The sequence below is a fragment of the Oncorhynchus masou genome, chromosome 19 (assembly GCF_036934945.1).
Source record: "Oncorhynchus masou masou isolate Uvic2021 chromosome 19, UVic_Omas_1.1, whole genome shotgun sequence".
Taxonomy (NCBI): domain Eukaryota; kingdom Metazoa; phylum Chordata; class Actinopteri; order Salmoniformes; family Salmonidae; genus Oncorhynchus; species Oncorhynchus masou.
The window spans coordinates 39,360,785-39,381,399 of NC_088230.1; the positions used below are offsets into that span (position 1 = coordinate 39,360,785).

Consider the following 20,615-nt stretch of genomic DNA (forward strand, 5'->3'; position numbering starts at 1 on the left):
ACACTCTAACCACTAGGCTACCTGCCGCCTCTACACTCTAACCACTAGGCTAGCTGCCCTGCCTCTACACTCTAACCACTAGGCTACCCTGCTGCCTCTACGCTCTAACCACTAGGCTAATAAGGGACAAAGGGCGGTGTGCCAGTGCACGGTGCCACAGCGATGTGGGTACGGTGTTGTGTGAACTAATATACACTGTATATTCATATTCTTATTCAATTGGAAAGGCAAAACATTTTTTTTATTCCATTTAGCCTATAGCTTTACTAAAACTGTATCATTATGTAAACTTACGTGAATAAACCTCAAAATAAATGATCGTAGAAATCACAATTTGGACCTTTTCCAGTAAAAAAATAAATACATCTTCAAATGTGAGAGGAAAGGAGGGTCATGAGTCACTCATCAAGTCTACTTATGTTTTGCTGCTCTTGACTGATTCAAGCAGTCCTTTCTCCTCTTGCCAGAGAGAAGTCATTACATGACAAGTCACAGTTCATTTGAAGTTCATTTTTTATCAGCTCTGTGCTACATCTGTTTCTAGAGTCTGACCATTTAATGGTCATCAGAGAGAAAGTCCTCTCCACAAAGGCATTTGAGCCTGGCACACTGAGGACAAATGAGACAATCCTGAACATGTTGATCAACTTATATCCCTAGGTTTTGGAAAACTGCCTCCTGCTCACTGGCAGAGTTTGTGGTTTCCTGTCTGGCTTTCTGTATTTCCTCCAGGCTAACACAAAACTCTTCGTAGAGTTGGTCCCTGTCATTTGCAGGGCAGCCACCACCTGCTCCAGGTCAGTGAAGGAGAGCTCCCCATAGAGGCCGATCAGTTTCACCATTACATTTCCCGGTGAGAAATCAAACCACTTGTCAATGTATGTAATGACAGTGTCATAGAACTTCCTGTTGCTGCTTGGACCTTTGTGCTGACAATTGTTTGTCCATCAGCTGCTTGGTCTGGTATCCCAAAACATCAGCTGCTTGGTCTGGTATCCCAAAACATCAGCTGATTGGTCTGGTATCCCAAAACTTCAGCTGATTGGTCTGGTATCCCAAAACATCAGCTGCTTGGTCTGGTATCCCAAAACATCAGCTGCTTGGTCTACTCAGAAAAAAACTGTCCTTTTTCAGCTGAAGCATCTTCAATGTTGAACTTTTGGACTTCCTCGTAAACATCTGTGATGCAGGGCGTTGTTTCCTCCAGCTTTTTTACAAGTTGGTCATAAACACACCCCACTTTGTGGGAAAAGCACAGATAAATCTCAGCAGCTTCTTTTTTTTCTTCATACTCAAAAATACTATTCAGTGCCACAGGACAGGTCTCCCTAAGGGACCTGAAGTATGATGTAAGAGCTGGCCAGCATTGCAGGAGACCACCGACGGCTGTGCAAACATGTCACAGAATTTCACGCCACTCAGTGTCAATAAAGGCAACAAAAAAAAATGCACGCTGTTCCTCTCTTCGGGAAGCAGATACTGATAGGTGTCTGTGGATCTGTAAAACAATTCTCTCAATATCCACTGACCGCTGATCGCAGGCATTATGAGCTATGTGAGCAGGGCAATTAGTTTTCAGAATGCGATTGTTGTTGGCACTGCTCAATAACTGGTAACCGGAGAGGTGTTTTCCAATTATGTCGGTTTCCACAGTAGACGTCACGAAGAATGCACCGACATCGCTGGTCACTCTCATTGGCCAATTGAGATTTCCTGACGGCATAAAGTACAGAAAGCTTTCGTCGGGTCACCACTGACGGCCTTAACACACATCTTCATTGCTTCACGTTGTTTGTTGTCGCTGCGCAGTCTTTTCTATTCTGCATGTTTATCCAGTTTTCCTTGATATGCCAAACCGACCAAACAATAACAGCAGGAATTGGCGCGTTTACACTATACTGTGATTGGATGAATTGGATGATTATTGAGCCAAATATATAAAGGGACATCCCGGCGAATACCGAACAGTTGGCAACCCGACCCTCGCTAAACCTTAGACATCTATCTAACAGCTACCAGTGGACTAATAACTTGATGTCATTCTTCTGGAAGTGTTAAATGCAGTGTTGTCTCTCAGTAGCCCAGTGTATTGTGTTCACACCACTGCTTCACTGAGACGGAAACCTGAGTTCACCAACTTCTCTCATTTCCTCTCCTCTCTGCAGCTCTCATCCTGTTGAACGCCATCAGTAGCTGCCACCTTCAGCGAGGTCCTCTTAAGCCACTTCCACTGACCCCTGAAACCTCGTTGCCATGGAGAACATGAGTGAGCTCCAGAACCCGCTCCTGGACAAGAACAGCAAGCACGTCGTCAATGGTTACGGCGGCGACTTCCCCAACAATCAGTACCAGGAGAACATCATCAACTACTTAACCGGTGGCAACAGCGAAGAAGGAGGAGGTGACACTAACAACGGTACGGTGGCCCATGTGGGACACAGCAACCCCAACGGCAAGACGAAAGCTCAACAACTCCTGGACGCCACCTCACTCCATCTGGCCGTCGAGGCCTTCTACAGGCCTAACTTCATCTTGTACAAGGAGGAAGGGGGAGGAGGTGGAGGCGGAGTCAAGGCCAAGGATTATAAGAACGAGTGTTGCGAGACTACCTTCACAGAGAAGAAAGAGAAGGAGAGGGAGGCGTCTGTAGCAGTGGAGACCCCCGGAAGCACAGAGGACCCTCAGGCCAAGCTGCTGGAAGAAGGAGACAATGTGAAGATACAGACTGTCTCCTACGAGGTGGAGGAGGAGGAGTATGTGGACTACGAGGTAAGGAAAAGAAAACACTCAGATGTATCCTCCCCATACTAGATTCAGAATTGATGAGCAGGTACGTGAGCATGCACCTGGGGAATTGCTGGAAGTGTGATAACGGATTTGTGGTTTGGTAGAAAGCAGAAATCGCTGTGCCTCCATCTTCTCTAGCTCCAGTGTGTGCTGAATGGGGGAGCAGTGGGATTGGTTCGGATTGAGGGGAAGACCAGAGAAGAAGGTAGTGGATTGGAAAGTGGTGCAGAGAAGCAGTTACCAGGTTAGGCAGTAGAGCAGAGAAGCAGGTACCAGGTTAGGCAGTAGAACAGAGAAGCAGATACCAGGTTAGGTAGTAGAACAGAGAAGCAGGTACCAGATTAGGCAGTAGAACATTGAAGCAGGTAGTTGGAATGTTGTAATGTTTTACATTAAGAAAAGGAGTAATGTGAAGTATATTACAGCATCTCTGCTGTAAAGCAAAGATTACATTATGAAGCTGGCAACTCTGGTGACAGGACAATGCTGTAAATGTACAGTGAAATTCTTTCTGAAATCTAAAATAAAAATAATACATTTATACATATATATACAGTACCAGTCAAAAGTGTGGACACACCTACACATCCAAGGGTTTTTCTTATTTTTTTTAACTATTTTCTACATTGTAGAATAAGACATCAAAAACCATGAAATTTCACATTTGGAATCATGTACTAACCAACAAATATTTATATTTGAGATTCTTCAACGTGGCCACCCTTTGCCTTGATGACAGCTTTTCACACTCTTGGCATTCTCTCAACCAGCTCAACCAGCTTCATGAGGTAGTCACCTGGAATACATTTTAATTAACATGTGTGCCTTGTTAAAAGTTAATTTGTGGAATTTATTTCCTTCTTAACAATACCATGTGGTTAAACGCTTAGACTATTGATACCGACAGAATAAGAATATTAATTACTAGTCTGCAGCTAGGAATTCGGTATCATTGAACGCGAAGAACGACAACCGCCGAAACATCTATTCTATAACGACATGAATGAATGTCACTCTGAACTATCCATTCTAACCACGACAGAGAGAGAGGGCGGACAATCTCTCCAACAGAAACAAACTTTTCAACAGAGATCCCGACGACACACTGAGCGTAAATATATATATATATTGATTGCAATTATTCCAGAATGAGTGAGCGTTCATGTGCAAAGGATTAGCATTTCAATTGTTATAATTATCAACTGTGTGTTGTCTCATCTCATCTATAATTATCTTCTCAGTTGACCCCCACTTCCCTTTCTGTCCACCAAGCCGCAATACCGGTTTATCCCACTAGGGTTAACTCTGTTATCATTTCCTTGTAACTATCAACTGTTTGTTTATACATTTCTGTGAATGACTTAGTAAGTAAATAAATGATTTAAGACAATTGATGAATGGAAGACTCATAGTGAAGACTATGTTCGTGCAGATAACCAACAATTTACGACGTTTGGAATGAGACTGGAATGAGACTAACGTGAGGCAAAATAAAGAATAAATCATTAATCAGAAGACTAATTGATCACATATTAAAATATCTGAAAAGTTATATTAGGTCAATTAGAACTTTGTAATCTGAATATTTTCCTTGGTGCCCCGACATCCTAGTTAATTGCATTTGCCTGATTAGTTAATCACGAAATGCTAATTACAGAGAATCTTTGATAAAAACTACAAGTCATCAGTTAATGATGGTAAAGGCACGACACTACACCATACCCCTGTCTGTACATTATGCCCTGAATCTATCCTACCATGCCCAGAAATCTGCTCCTTTTATTCTGTCCCCAATGCACGAGACAACCAGTTTTGATAGCCTTTAGCCGTACCCTCATCCTACTCCTCTGTTCCTCGGGTGATGTGGAAGTTAACCCAGGCCCTGCGTGTCCCCAGGCGCTCTCATTTGTTGACTCCTGTAACTGTAAAAGCCTTGATTTCATGCATGATAATTCACATCAGAAGCTTCCTCCCTAAGTTTGTTTTACTCACTGTTTAGCAACACTCCGCCAACCCTGATGTCCTTGTCGTGTCTGAATCCTGGATTAGGAAGACCACCAAAAATTCTGAGATTTCCATCCCCAACTATAACATTTTCCATCAAGATAGAACTGCCAAAGGGGGAGGAGTTGCAATCTACTGCATAGAAAGCCTTTCATGTTTTCCAAGTCTATGCCCAAACAATTCAAGTTTATAATTTAAAAAAATTATCTATCCAGAAATATGTCTCTCAATGTTGCCACCTGTTATAGATCCTCCTCAGCTCCCAGCTGTGCCCTGGACACCATATGTGAATTGATTGCCCCCAATCTATCTTCAGAGTTTGTTCTGTTAGGTGACCTGGCAGTCCTACAATCTAAGGAATGCCCTCAATCTCACGCAAACTATCAAGGAACCCACCAGGTACAACCCTAAATCCATAAACATGGGCACCCCCATAGATATTATCCTGACCAACTTGCCCTCCAAATACACCTCTGCTGTTTTCAATCAGGATCTCAGCGATCACTCCCTCATTGCCTGTATCCGCCATGGGTCCGCGGTAAAACGACCATCCCTCATACCTGTCAAAAACTCCCTAAAACACTTCAGTGAGCAGGCCTTTCTAATCGACCAGGCCCGGGTATCCTGGAAGGATATTGGCCTCATCCCGTCGGTAGAGGATGCCTGGTTGTTCTTTAAAAGTAATTTCTTCAACATCTTAAATAAGCATACCCTTTCAAAAAATGTAGAACTAAGAACAGATATAGCCTTTGGTTCACTCCAGACCTGACTGCTCTCAACCAGCACAAAAACATTCTGTGGCGGGCTGCACTAGCATCGAATAGTCCCCGCGATATGCAACTTGTCAGGGAAGTCAGGAACCAATACACGCAGTCAGTCAGAAAAGTAAAGGCTAGCTTATTCAAACGGATATTTGCTTCCTGTAGCTCTAACTCCAAAAGGTTTTGGGACACTGTACTCTCTTCTCCGTATACATCAACGATGTTGCTCTTGCTACGGTTGATTCCCTGATCTACCTCTACGCAGGCGACACCATTCTGTATACTTCTGGCCCTTCCTTGGACACGGTGTTATTAACAAACCTCCAAACGAGCTTCGATGCCATACAACACTCCTCCTGTGGCCTCCAACTGCTCTTAAACGCTAGTAAACCTAAATACATGCTTTTCAACTGATCGCTGCCCGCACCTGCCCGCCCGACTAGTATCACTACTCTGGACGGTTCTGACTTAGAATATGTGAACAACTACAAATACCTAGGTGTCTGGTTAGACTGTAAACTCTCCTTCCAGACTCATATTAAACATCTCCAATCCAAATCCATCTGATCCCGCACACCATCCTGTACACCATGCGCATCCTGTACACCATGTGTATCCCATACACCATCCTGTACACCATGTGTATCCCGTACACCATCCTGTACACCATGCGTATCCTGTACACCATGTGTATCCCGTACACCATGCGTATCCCGTACACCATGTGTATCCCATACACCATCCTGTACACCATGTGTATCCCGTACACCATCCTGTACACCATGCGTATCCTGTACACCATGTGTATCCCGTACACCATGTGTATCCCATACACCATCCTGTACACCATGCGTATCCCGTACACCATGCGTATCCCATACACCATCCTGTACACCATGTGTATCCCGTACACCATGCGTATCCCGTACACCATGTGTATCCTGTACACCATGCATATCCCGTACACCATGTGTATCCCATACACCATCCTGTACACCATGCATATCCTGTACACCATGCGTATCCCGTACACCATCCTGTACACCATGTGTATCCTGTACACCATGCGTATCCTGTACACCATGCGTATCCCATACACCATGCGTATCCCGTACACCATCCTGTACACCATGTGTATCCCGTACACCATCCTGTACACCATGTGTATCCCGTACACCATCCTGTACACCATCCCGTACACCATGTGTATCCTGTACACCATGCGTATCCCATACACCATCCTGTACACCATGTGTATCCCGTACACCATCCCGTACACCATGTGTATCCCGTACACCATCCCGTACACCATGCGTATAGTGTACACCATGCGTATCCCATACACCATCCCGTACACCATGTGTATCCTGTACACCATCCCGTACACCATGCGTATAGTGTACACCATGCGTATCCCATACACCATCCCGTACACCATGCGTATAGTGTACACCATGTGTATCCTGTACACCATCCCGTACACCATGCGTATAGTGTACACCATGTGTATCCCGTACACCATCCCGTACACCATGCGTATAGTGTACACCATGTGTATCCTGTACACCATCCCGTACACCATGCGTATAGTGTACACCATGTGTATCCTGTACACCATCCCGTACACCATGCGTATAGTGTACACCATGTGTATCCCGTACACCATCCCGTACACCATGCGTATAGTGTACACCATGTGTATCCTGTACACCATCCCATACACCATGCGTATAGTGTACACCATGTGTATCCCGTACACCATCCCGTACACCATGCGTATAGTGTACACCATGTGTATCCCGTACACCATCCCGTACACCATGCGTATAGTGTACACCATGTGTATCCCGTACACCATCCCGTACACCATGCGTATCCTGTACACCATCCCGTACACCATGCGTATCCCATACACCATCCCATACATTATCTTCACTATCTTTTCAGGTTCAGCCAGTGCCAGACATTGGTCCAACAGCCAGGGCCAGACATTGGTCCAACAGCCAGGGCCAGACATTGGTCCAACAGCCAGGGCCAGACATTGGTCCAACAGCCAGGGCCTGACAATGGTCCAACAGCCAGGGCCAGACATTGGTCCAACAGCCAGGGCCAGACATTGGTCCAACAGCCAGGGCCAGACAATGGTCTAACAGCCAGGGTCAGACATTGGTCCAACAGCCAGGGCCAGACATTGGTCCAACAGCCAGGGCCAGACATTGGTCCAACAGCCAGGGCCAGACATTGGTCCAACAGCCAGGGCCAGACATTGGTCAAACAGCCAGGGCCAGACATTGGTCAAACAGCCAGGGCCAGACATTGGTCAAACAGCCTGGGCCAGACATTGGTCCAACAGCCAGGACCAGACATTGGTCCAACAGCCAGGGCCAGACATTGGTCCAACAGCCAGGGTCAGACATTGGTCAAACAGCCAGGGCCAGACATTGGTCAAACAGCCTGGGCCAGACAATGGTCAAACAGCCAGGGCCAGACATTGGTCCAACAAGGGCCAGACAGCCAGACATTGGTCCAGGGACATTGGTCCAACAGCCAGGGCCAGACATTGGTCCAACAGCCAGGGCCAGACAATGGTCCAACATCCAGGGCCAGACATTGGTCCAACAGCCAGGGCCAGACAATGGTCAAAACATTCACCAGCAATATCAATTCAAACAGCACATACAGTTGGGTTGGAAGTTTACATACACTTAGGTTGGAGTCATTAAAACTCATTTTTCAACCACTCCACATATTTCTTGTTAACAAACTATGGTTTTGGCAAGTCGGTTAGGACTTCTACTTTGTGCAAGTAATTTTTCCAACAATTGTTTAGACAGATTATTTCACTTTTAATTCACTTTATCACAATTCCAGTGGGTCAGAAATTTACATACACTATGTTGACTGTGCCTTTAAACAGCTTGGGAAATTCCAGAATATTATGTAATGGCTTTAGAAGCTTCTGATAGGCTAATTGACATAATTTGAGTCAATTGGAGGTGTGCCTGTGGATGTATTTCATGGCTTACCTTCAAACTCAGTGCCTCTTTGCTTGACATCATGGGAAAAAGAAATCAGCCAAGACCTCAGAAAAAACATTCTAGACCTCCACAAGTCTGGTTCATCCTTGAGAGCTATTTCTAAATGCCTGAAGCTACCACGTTCATCTGTACAAACAATAGTACGCAAGTATGAACACCATGGGACCACGCAGCAGTCATATCTCTCAGGAAGGAGACGCATGCTACCTCCTAGAGATGAACGTACTTTGGTGTGAAAAGAACATATCAATCCCAGAACAACAGCAAATGACCTTGTGAAGATGCTGGAGGAAACAGGTACAACAGTATCTATATCCACAGTAAAACGAGTCATATCGACATAACCTGAAAGGCCGCTCAGCAAGGAAGAAACCACTGCTCCAAACCGCCATAAAAAAGCCAGACTACGGTTTACAACTGCACATGGGGACAAATATCGTACTTTTTGGAGAAATGTCCTCTGGTCTGTTGAAACAAAAATAGAACTGTTTGGCCATAATGACCATCGCTATGTTTGGAGGAAAAAGGTGGAAGCTTGCAAACCGAAGAACACCATCACAACCATGAAGCACACTGGTGGAAGCATCATTTTGTGGGGGTGCTTTGCTGATGGAGGGAAAAACTTCACAAAAGAGATGGCATCATGAGGAGGACAATTATGTGGATATATTGAATTTCACTTTCTTAAAACATCTCAAGACATCAGTCAGGAATTTATTAAAATGTCAGGAATGGCAAATGGGTCTTCCAAATGGACACTGACCCCAAGCATTCTTCCAAAATTGTGGCAAAATGGCTTAAGGACAACAAAGTCAAGGTATTGGACATGGCCATCACAAAGCCCTGATCTCAATCCTATAGAAAATTTGTGGGTAGAACTCTATACAAAAAGTGTCTAGACAGGACCTATACAAAACCTGACTCAGTTGCACCAGCTCTGTCAGGAGGAATGGGCCAAAATTCACCCAACTTGTTGTGGGAAGCTTGTGGAAGGCTACCTAAAACATTTAACCCAAGATAAACAATTTAAAGGCAATGCTACCAAATACTAATTGAGTGTATGTAAACTTCTGACCCACTGGGAATGTGATGAAAGAAATAAAAGCTGAAATAAATCATTCTCTCTACCATTACTCTGACATTTCATCCTTATCCATCTTTCTTAAAATAAAGTGGTGATCCTGACTGACCTAAGACAGGGAATTTGGATTAAATGTCAGGAATCCAAAAACAGAGTTTAAATCTATTTAGCTTAGGTGTTTGTAAACTTCAGAATACAACTGTAGATTTCGGAGATCCTTATCTGTACCAAACCTCCCTAGACATTCGTATCTATACAAAACACTATCTATACAAAACACTATCTAGACATCCCTATCTATACAAAACCCTATCTAGACATCGGTATCTATACAAATCACTATCTAGACATCCCTATCTATACAAAACACTATCTAGACATCCCTATCTATACAAAACACTATATAGACATCCCTATCTATACAAAACATGACCTAGACATCCCTATCTATACAAAACATGACCTAGACATCCCTATCTATACAAAACACTATCTAGACATCCCTATCTATACAAAACACTATATAGACATCCCTATCTATACAAAACATGACCTAGACATCCCTATCTATACAAAACATGATATAGAGATCCCTATCTAACACTATCTAAAGACCCAATATATGTCTCAGCTGTCAATGCTGACTATATGACATTATCTGACTGATATTCAGGCCTGTGTCCTCTATGTGCAGCGGCTTTCCATACCTCTATCAGTCCCTCTCTCCTCTATCCGTCCTTTTGTCCTCTATCCATCCCCCTCTCCTCTATATCCCCCTCTCCTCTATCCACCCCCTCCTCTATCCATCCCCCTCTCCTCTATCATCGTCCTTTGTCCTCTATCCATCCTCTCTCTATCCTCCTCTCCTCTATCCATCCCCCTCTCCTCTATCCATCCCCCTCTCCTCTATCCATCCCCCTCTCATCTATCCATCCCCCTCTGCTCTATCCATCCCCCCCCTCTGCTCTATCCATCCCCCTCTCCTCTATCCATCCCCCTCTCCTCTATCCATCCCCCTCTCCTCTATCCATCCCCCTCTCCTCTATCCATCCCCCTCTCCTCTATCCATCCTCCTCTCCTCTATCCATCCCCCCTCCCTCCTCTATCCATCCCTCGCTCCACCCCCTCCTCTATCCATCCCTCTCTCCTCTATCCATCCCTCTCTCCTCTATCCATCCTTCCCTACGCCCTCGCTCCACCCTGTCTTTAATGGTCACCAGGGACTATGGCGTTTTGGATCTCTTAACAGTGTAATAAAGGCCCAGATTTTATCTCCTGATAAACACCCACTTTAAATCTATCTCTACCACCGTCAGATCTTCCTTTCCTCCAGAGAGAGAGAAGGAGAGGGGAGATGAGGGAAGGAGGTATGGCGGGAGGGAGACAGAAATACATCAGTTCAATGTAATTGAAGACAATGGGGAAAATTGGAACACGCTAAATAAAAACCTGGAAGAGCTACAGTATCTATCCAAAATGGAGGTTTATTGATAATAATTTCTCCAAATCTTTTTGGGGCCTTTAACAAAGAACAAACAAATACTGTATACACAATTGATTACATAGCAGTCAGCTATTAAACTTGAACTGACCATATTTACATTAAAAATACAAAAAAAAACTCCAAACCAAAAAGGCCTGTGGTGTTGATGGTATCCTAAAAGAAATGAGAAAAGATACAGACAACAAATTCCAATTGGCTATACTTAAACTCTAGCATCATCCTCAGCTCTGGCATCTTCCCCAATGTTTGGAACCAAGGACTGATCACCCCAATCCACAAAAGTGGAGACAAATTTGACCCCAATAACTATGGTGTGATATGCGTCAACAGCAACCTTGGGAAAATCCTCTGCATTATCATTAACTTTGTTTCCTCTGTGAAAACCAATGTCCTGAGTAAATGTCGAATTGGCTTTTTACCAAATTACCGTACGACAGACCACGTATTCACCCTGCACATCATTATTGACAAACAAATGAAATCAAAAGCAAAGTCTTCTCCTGCTATGTTGTTTTCCAAAAAGCTTTTGACTCAATTTGTCATGAAGGTCTGATATTTAAACTGATGCAAAGCAGTGTTAAGGGGAAACATACAACATTATACAATCCATGTACACAAACAACATTTGTGCCGTAAAAAAAAAAAAAAAACACGTTTATTTCCACAGGGCCATGGGGTGAGACACGGAGGCAATTTGAACCACACTTTCTTTAGCATATGCTGTATGTCAATGAATTTGCGAGGGCACTAGAACAGTCTGCTGTGTAGATTATGTCAGGCCTTTGCACTGAAAGTTAATCTCAGTAACAAAAATTATAGTCTTCCAAAAAAGCTTCAGTTATCAGGACCAAAGTTACAATTTCCATCTAGACACCGCTGCCCGAGAGCAGACAAAACACTATACATACCTCAGCCTAAAGACCAGGGCTACGGGTCACTTCCACAAAGCTGTGAACCATCTGAGAGACAAGGCAAAGGGAACATCAAATTTGACATCCCAATTAGGATCTAGCAAAAAAAATACTTGAATAAGTTATAGAACCCATTGGCCTTTATGGTTGTGAGGTCTGGGGTCCGCTCACCAACCAAGAATTCACAGAATGGGACAAACACCAAATTCTCTTTATGCAGAATTCCGCAAAAACATCCTCCGTGTACAACATCAAACACCAAATAATGCATGCAGAGCAAAATAAGCACAAACCCCGCTAATTATCAAATCCAGAAAACAGCTGTTAAATTCTACAACCACCTAAAAACAACTGATTCCCAAACCTTCCATAACAAAGACCTCATTTACAAAGAGATGAACCTGGAGAAGAGTCCTCTGCTGCTGATACGGGGATTCTGCTCACAAACAAAATCAGACTGTCACGTTGTATAATGATGGGAGACAGGCGCAGGAATACGAAATAGTTTTTTATTTTATTTCACTACCCAAAATAGTGTACGTCATGGCACAAAACAAACACTTCTATATATAACACAGGATATAACACAGGGCTGTAACACAGGGCTGTAACACAGGGCTGTAACACAGGGCTGTAACACAGGGCTGTAACACAGGATATAACACAGGATATAACACAGGGCTGTAACACAGGGCTGTAACACAGGGCTGTAACACAGGATATAACACAGGATATAACACAGGGCTGTAACCAGGGCAAACAAAGAGTGAGGTGTAAACAGGGCTCTACATGAATACACGGGGGCTGTAACACAGGATACAACCACATGATATAATAACAATACATGTGGACGAGACCCGTAATAACAACACACGGAACGAGACCCGTAATAACAACACACGGGACCAGACCCGTAATAACAACACACGGGACCACACCCGTAATAACAACAGACAGGACCAGACCCGTAATAACAACACACGGGACGAGACCCGTAATAACAACACATGGGACCAGACCCGTAATAACAATACATGGAACGAGACCCGTAATAACAACACACGGACGAGACCCGTAATATCAATCACCCATTAACACGGTAACAGCCGATACAACAGAGCACAGGTACTCTCAAGACCAACGGACATGGGACAATAATCAACAAGGACAATGGGGAACAGAGGCCACATATATACAATTACTGATCAGGGTGAAATGGTAACCAGGTGTGCGTAATGAGACAAGACAGTCCGGGGTTGGTGGTAATGATTTCTGTTCAGTGACGCCTAGAAGGCCGGTGACGTAGACTTCTGGAACTGGTGCACGGAATGAGCAGCCATGACACAGACCCCACAGAGCCGAAGGACACCAACATAATTACACCCAACCAAATCACGAGGAAACAAAAATATAATTGTTTGACACATAGGAAAGAATCAAACTGGAATGTTATTTGGTCCTAAACAGAGAGTATACCTAAACAGCAGAATACCTGACCACTGTGACTGACCCAACATTAAGGACAGCTTTGACTTTGTACAGACTCAGTGAGCATAGCCTTGCTATTGAGAAAGGCCACCATACACATTCCTGGCTCTCAAGAGAAGACAGGCTGTGCGCTCACTGCCCACAAAATGAGGTGGAAACTGAGCTGCACTTCCTAACCTCCTGCTAAATGTATGACCATATTAGAGACACATATTTCCCTCAGATTACACAGACAAATAAAGAATTCAAACAAATCCAATTTGGATAAACTCCCATATCTGTTTAGTGACATACCACAGTGTGCCATCACTGCAGCAAGATGTGCAATCTGTTGCCACAAGAAAAGGGCAACCAGTGAAGAACAAACACCATTGTAAAGACAAACCCGTTCATATTTCAACCATTTGTATTTTGTTACAACATTGCCAATAATATCAAATTTGAAATGTCTATAATATTTTAAAACTATTGTTTAATGTTCTTTTTTCCCCGTTGTTTATTGTCTTTCACTTGCTTTGGCAACGTAAACATCTTTCCCATGTCAATAAATCCCTATGAACTGGAGAGAGAGAGAGAGAGAGAGAGAGAGAGAGAGAGATGCTAAAAGGAAATAGCATATAAGCATGTAAAAAGCTAAACAAATGCTTTTGGAAAAATAAACTTTATGTATTTTCATTCAGGCAGTTGACTAGTCGAATCTAAATTGTTCAGTTGAAGGGTCCTCATCAGAGCCCAATGGCCGTGGTTTTCACTGTGATGAGTGTCTATGTTATAATGAAGCACCATTCTAAAGCGGATCTACTTTCAGCTCAGTAAAGATGACGATGATGATCAAGGACAAGATCTCATTGTTTCCCCTGGAAATGCAACATATTATGGATGAAAGTCTATTTATTTGACGCTATTTTTTTGGGACATTCCCTGTGGTTACATAGTAAAAAATCAACTTAAACAGAAACAACTCACATAGTTACATTTAGGTTCCTCATTCTGAGTGGTTAAGGCTATGATTTGGAGAAGGATTATTAAAACAAAATAGTTCAAAATGATTCGCTCTTAACATCAGTGTTCTGACTATTCTCGCCGTTTGCTAGAGCATGGTGGAGCTGCTGTGGAACAGTGGTCTAAGCCCTGCTCTCTGGCTCCGAGCATCAGAAGTTCACACCCAGTGCCAGGCAGTTGTTGAGAATTTGTTTGGGTGAGCAACCGAAGGAAGGCAGTTGTTGGGAATTTGTTTGGGTGAGCGACCGAAGGAAGGCAGTTGTTTAGAATTTGTTTGGGTGAGCGAGAAGGAAGGCAGTTGTTTGAGAATTTGTTTGGGTGAGCAACCGAAGGAAGGCAGTTGTTGAGAATTTGTTTGGGTGAGCAACCGAAGGAAGGCAGTTGTTTAGAATTTGTTTGGGTGAGCAACCGAAGGAAGGCAGTTGTTTAGAATTTGTTTGGGTGAGCAACCGAACGAAGGCAGTTGTTGAGAATTTGTTTGGGTGAGTCGAAGGAAGGCAGTTGTTGAGAATTTGTTTGGGTGAAGGCAGTTGTTTAGAACGAAGGAAGACAGTTGTTTAGAATTTGTTTGGGTGAAGGAAGGCAGTTGTTTAGAATTTGTTTGGGTGAGCGACCGAACGAAGGCGTATATCGACATTCTCAGGACCATTTCAAAAGTCTGAAATCGGCGTCTTTTTCGAGTGATCAGTCTGGTTTAGCACTGGCTACATCTAGTGATGACCACAGACAGACTGCAATAAATGGGACTTTTTCCAATGTTTGGTTGGCAACACATTATAATGAGAATTATGGCTGCTGGCTGCTCAGTAGTGTGGCACAGTGGAATGTTCATGTACTGTAGAATACTGAGAAAGGATTCTAGAGTTCTGGAACATTTTTAACTTTCCAGATGGTTTATCCATTATGGCCATTGGTCCACAAACCACAGAATGTTGGATTGAATGCCAGTTCCTATATCCTTCTGATTCTGTGGTCACATGTACGGTAGGCATGCTGAAGTCGTACGCTGTGGGTCCCTTTGATCTTATAGATGAAACATACGGAGCATTCGCAGATGTATCGCAGATGATCTGTGGAGGCTAAGGACGGTTAGGGAAGTGCCATTTGTTACTCCATCTCTCAGACATTAGCGTTTATAGGCAGTTTTCATGGAAATGGGACCTGTTCCTAATCCAACCTCTTGCTCCTGGCATTTTCTACAGCACAGACACACTGACACATTCTTTGAGATCAGATATAGATTCCAATACAAACCAGAGCAGCTCTGAGATCCGATACAGATTCCAATACAAACCAGAGCAGCTCTGAGATCAATACAGATCAGTCCATTTGGGACATGCCGACAGAAATGCATTTTGAATCAGATTGACGTAATTAAAAAGTAACTGTTCTCCGATTCTGCGGTGTGGGTCAGAACCAGCTTGGACAGGGGAATAAACAGTGCAGTGTTCCATTCTAAATCCAAAGGAACGTCACTCGTCATTGCGTCAGAGAAGAGAATCTAAAATGTGCTCATTCCTCGCCCCCACTGATCACCCTCTCCTTTCATTCCCATCCCGAGTCCCTTTGCGATTATAGGAAGTGTCCCAAATGGCACCCTATTCCCTCTTCCCATAGGGATCTAGTATATAAGTTATAGGGCACCGTTTGGTACACTTGCCAGTGAAATCTTTCAGGGATAGACCCCCCCCCCCCCCCCCCCCCCGTTTTCTCATTTAGCTGTAAATGATGTGCAAATGGTTCTGTGCCAGTTGTAATCTCTCGGATCATTTGGGCTAGCAGTGAGACGGCCGGTCTGTTGCATTTCAGTGGCCTTCTCACCTACATCTATTGGAAGTAGGGTTTGTGAAGAATCTCTGTTGAAAGAGCTTTCTAAGTCCAGGGCTTAATCTGTGTCTGGGGAAACACGGCCCTTAGTGTTGTGTTTCTGTCTGTTCCACAACAATATGTTGTAAGAGGACAATGTGCTCAGGTTTTCCCAGGTAGCAATGAGTTCTGTGGTTGATGTTGACAGATGATAGCTCAGTGTTGCTTTAACACAGAGTAAAGATCTGAGTACAAAATGCTTTCCAAAAACTAAAATATGTTCTCTCTCCTGCACTCTGCAAATGTTCTTTGCACCTCCATGCTTCAGACAAACACTCCCACACAGTCCCATACAGTCAACACAAACACTCCCACAAGATACCATACAGTTAACACTCACACACAGTCAACAAACACTCCCACATAGTACCATACCGTTACACAAAAACTCCCACAAGTACCAAACAGTTAACACTCCCACACAGTTAACAAACACTCCCACACAGTCCCATACAGTCAACACAAACACTCCCACAAGATACCATACAGTTAACACTCACACACAGTCAACAAACACTCCCACATAGTACCATACAGTCAACACAAACACTCCCACACAGTACCATACAGTTAACACTCCCACACAGTTAACAAACACTCCACATAGTACCACAGTTAACACTCCCCACAGTTAACAAACACTCAACAGTCAAATCAAATCAAATCTAGCCCCACATCAGCTGATATCTACAGTGCTGTACAGAAACACTAAAACCCCAAACAGCAAGCAATGCAGGTTAACACGGTGGCAGGAAAAACTCCCTAGAAAAGCCAAAACCTAGGAAGAAACTCCCTAGAGAGGAACCAGGCTATGTGGGGTGGCCAGTCCTCTTCTGGCTGTGCCGGGTAGAGATTATAACAGAACATGGCCAAGATGTTCAAATGTTCATAACACCAGCATGGTCAATAAGGCAGAACAGTTGAAACTGGAGCAGCAGCACGGCCAGGTGGACTGGGGACAGCAAGGAGTCATCATGTCAAGTAGTCCACATGGTCCTAACACGGTTCACACTCCCAGCACGGCCAGTGGACTGGGGACAGCAAAGTCATCATGTCAGGTAGTCCTGGGGCATGGTCCTAGGGCTCAGGTCCTCCGAAAGAAGGAGAGAACAGTCAACACTTAGACACAGGACACCAATTGGACAGTCAACACTCCAGATATAACAAACTGACCCCAGCCCCCGACACATAAACTACTGCAGCATAAATACTGGAGGCTGAGACAGGAGGGGTCAGGAGACACTGTGGCCCCACCCGAGGACACCCCGGACAGGGCCAAACAGGAAGGATATAACCCCACCCACTATGCCAAACACAGCCCCCACACCACTGGAGGGATATCTTCAACCACCAACTTACCATCCTGAGACAAAGCTGAGTATACAAAGATCTCCGCCACGGCACAACCCAAGGGGGGGCGCCACAGACAGGATGACCACATCAGTGAATCAACCCACTCAGGTGAACACCCTCCAGGGACGGCATGAGAGAGCCCCAGCAAGCCAGTGACTCAGCCCCTGTAATAGGGTTAACAGAGAATCCCAAACAGGGGAACCGGCCAGGCAGAGACAGCAAGTTAACAGAGCCTTTCCGTTCACCTTCCCACTCCTGGGCCAGACTACACTCAATCATATGACCCACTGAAGAGATGAGTCTTCAGTAAAACTTAAAGGTTGAGACCGAGTTTGCCTCTGACATGGGTCAGACCGTTCCATAAAAATGGAGCTCTATAGGAGAAAGCCCTGCCTCCAGCTGTTTGCTTAGAAATTCTAGGGACAATTAGGAGGCCTGCGTCTTGTGACCGTAGCACGTGTAGGTTAGGACCAAATCAAACACAAGCCCATGCAACAGTTAGCAAACTTGAAATCAGCCCTTGCTTTGACAGGAAGCCAGTGTCCCACACTGGAGTAATATGATCAAATTTTTTGGTTCAGTCAGGATTCTACACATTTAGCACTAACAGTTTATTTACTTTATCTCCCGGAAAGTTAACACAAGTAGTCTAACCTAGAAGTGACAAAAGCATGGATTAATTTTTCAATCATTTTTGGACAGAAAGTTTCACAATGTTAAGATGGAAAAAACTGTCCCAAATGGTCTTGATATGTTCTTCAAACAGATCAGGGTCCAGGGTCCACAGTAACGCCAGGTCCTTCACAGTTTTATACAGTCCCATACAGTCAACACAAACACTCCCACATAGTACCATACAGTCAACACAAACTCCCACAAGTACCAACAGTTAACACTCACACACAGTCAACACAAACACTCCCACATAGTACCATACAGTCAACACAAACACTCCCACAAGGTACCAACAGTTAACACTCCCACACAGTCAACACAAACACTCCCCACAAGGTACCATACAGTTAACACTCCCACACAGTTAACAAACTTATCCCACACAGTTAACACAAACACACCCACACAGTTAACAAACTACTCCCACAGTTAACACAAACACTCCCACACAGTCAACACAAACACTCCCACACAGTCAACACAAACACTCCCACACATTTAACACAAACACTCCCACACAGTCAACACAAACACTCCCACACAGTCAACACAAACACTCCCACACAGTCAACACAAACACTCCCACACAGTCAACACAAACACTCCCACACAGTCAACACAAACACTCCCACACAGTCAACACAAACACTCCCACACAGTTAACACAAACACTCCCACACAGTTAACACAAACACTCCCACACAGTCAACACAAACACTCCCACACAGTTAACACAAACACTCCCACACAGTTAACACAAACACTCCCACACAGTCAACACAAACACTCCCACACAGTCAACACAAACACTCCCACACAGTCAACACAAACACTCCCTTACAGTTAACACAAACACTCCCACACAGTCAACACAAACACTCCCACACAGTCAACACAAACACTCTGTAACGGATTTCCTCCTCTTCGTCTGAGGAAGAGTAAGGATCCGACCAAAGGGCAGCGTGGTAAGTGTTCATGATGATTTTTAATAAAGAAAGCACTGAACACTGAATCAAAACAATAAATGACAAAGTGAATTTACTAAATCGAAACAGTACCGTGTGGCCCAAACACTCACACGGAAACAAACTCCCACAAACCAAAAGTGAAACCCAGGCTACCTAAGTATGATTCTCAATCAGAGACAACTAACAACATCTGCCTCTGATTGAGGACCATACTAGGCCGAACACAAAAACCAACATAGAAAAACAAACATAGACTGCCCACCCCAACTCACGCCCTGACCATACTGAAACAAAGAATAAAATAACAGAACTATGGTCAGAACTTGACACACTCCTACACAGTCCCATACAGTTCTCACAAACACTCCTACATATACACTAGTAAACAAACATCTCATCTCTTCGTTGGTCAATCAAGTTAGACAATCTAGGATCTATAGCAGGCGAGGAAGAGATAGAGAAAGATAGAGAGAGACAGATGGAGAGAGATAATGAGAGAGAGAGAGAGACAGACACCATTGGAAATACAACCCACATTTATGCTAATTTATTTTCCCTTGTGTACTTTGCCATTTTTACATTGCTACAGCACTGTATATATATATAATATGACATTTGTAATGTCTTAATTGTTTTGAAACTTCTGTATGTGTAATGTTTACTGTTAATTTTTATTATTTATTTCACTTTATATATTCACTTTATATATTATCTACCTCACTTGCTTTGTCAATATTAACACATGTTTCCCATGCCAATAAAGCCCTTGAATTGAATTGAATTGTTATTGGGAGAAACGGAGAGATAATGAGAGAGAGAGAGACAGATGGAGAAAGAGATACAGAGAGATGGAGAGAGAGAGAGACAGAGAGAGAGATACAGAGAGAGATACAGAGATATGAGGGAGAAAGACAGATGGACAGATGGAGAGAGAGAAACAGAGAGAGAGAGAGAGAGACAGATGGAGAGAGATACAGAGATATAATGAGGTAGAAAGACAGATGGAGAGAGAGGAGAGAGACAGATGGAGAGAGAGAGAGATACAGAGAGATAATGAGGGAGAAAGACAGGTGGAGAGGGGGGGGGAGAGAGAGAGAGACAGAGAGAGAGAGAGAGAGAGAGAGAGAGACAGAGAGACAGAGAGAGAGATGGACAAATAGAGAGACAGGGTAAGTGA

At 43.9% G+C, this 20,615-nt stretch overlaps 1 protein-coding gene across 1 annotated transcript in view; it reads left to right on the forward strand.

Moving 5' to 3' along the window:
- LOC135506258 (synapse differentiation-inducing gene protein 1-like) overlaps nucleotides 1-20,615 on the forward strand; it is a 110,778-nt gene that overhangs the window by 19,101 nt on the left and 71,062 nt on the right. Inside the window, exon 2 of the mRNA XM_064925779.1 lies at nucleotides 2,166-2,769. Within this exon, the coding sequence (XP_064781851.1) occupies nucleotides 2,254-2,769 (516 nt within the window). The 5' untranslated portion in view covers nucleotides 2,166-2,253. The remainder of the gene's footprint in view (nucleotides 1-2,165; nucleotides 2,770-20,615) is intronic.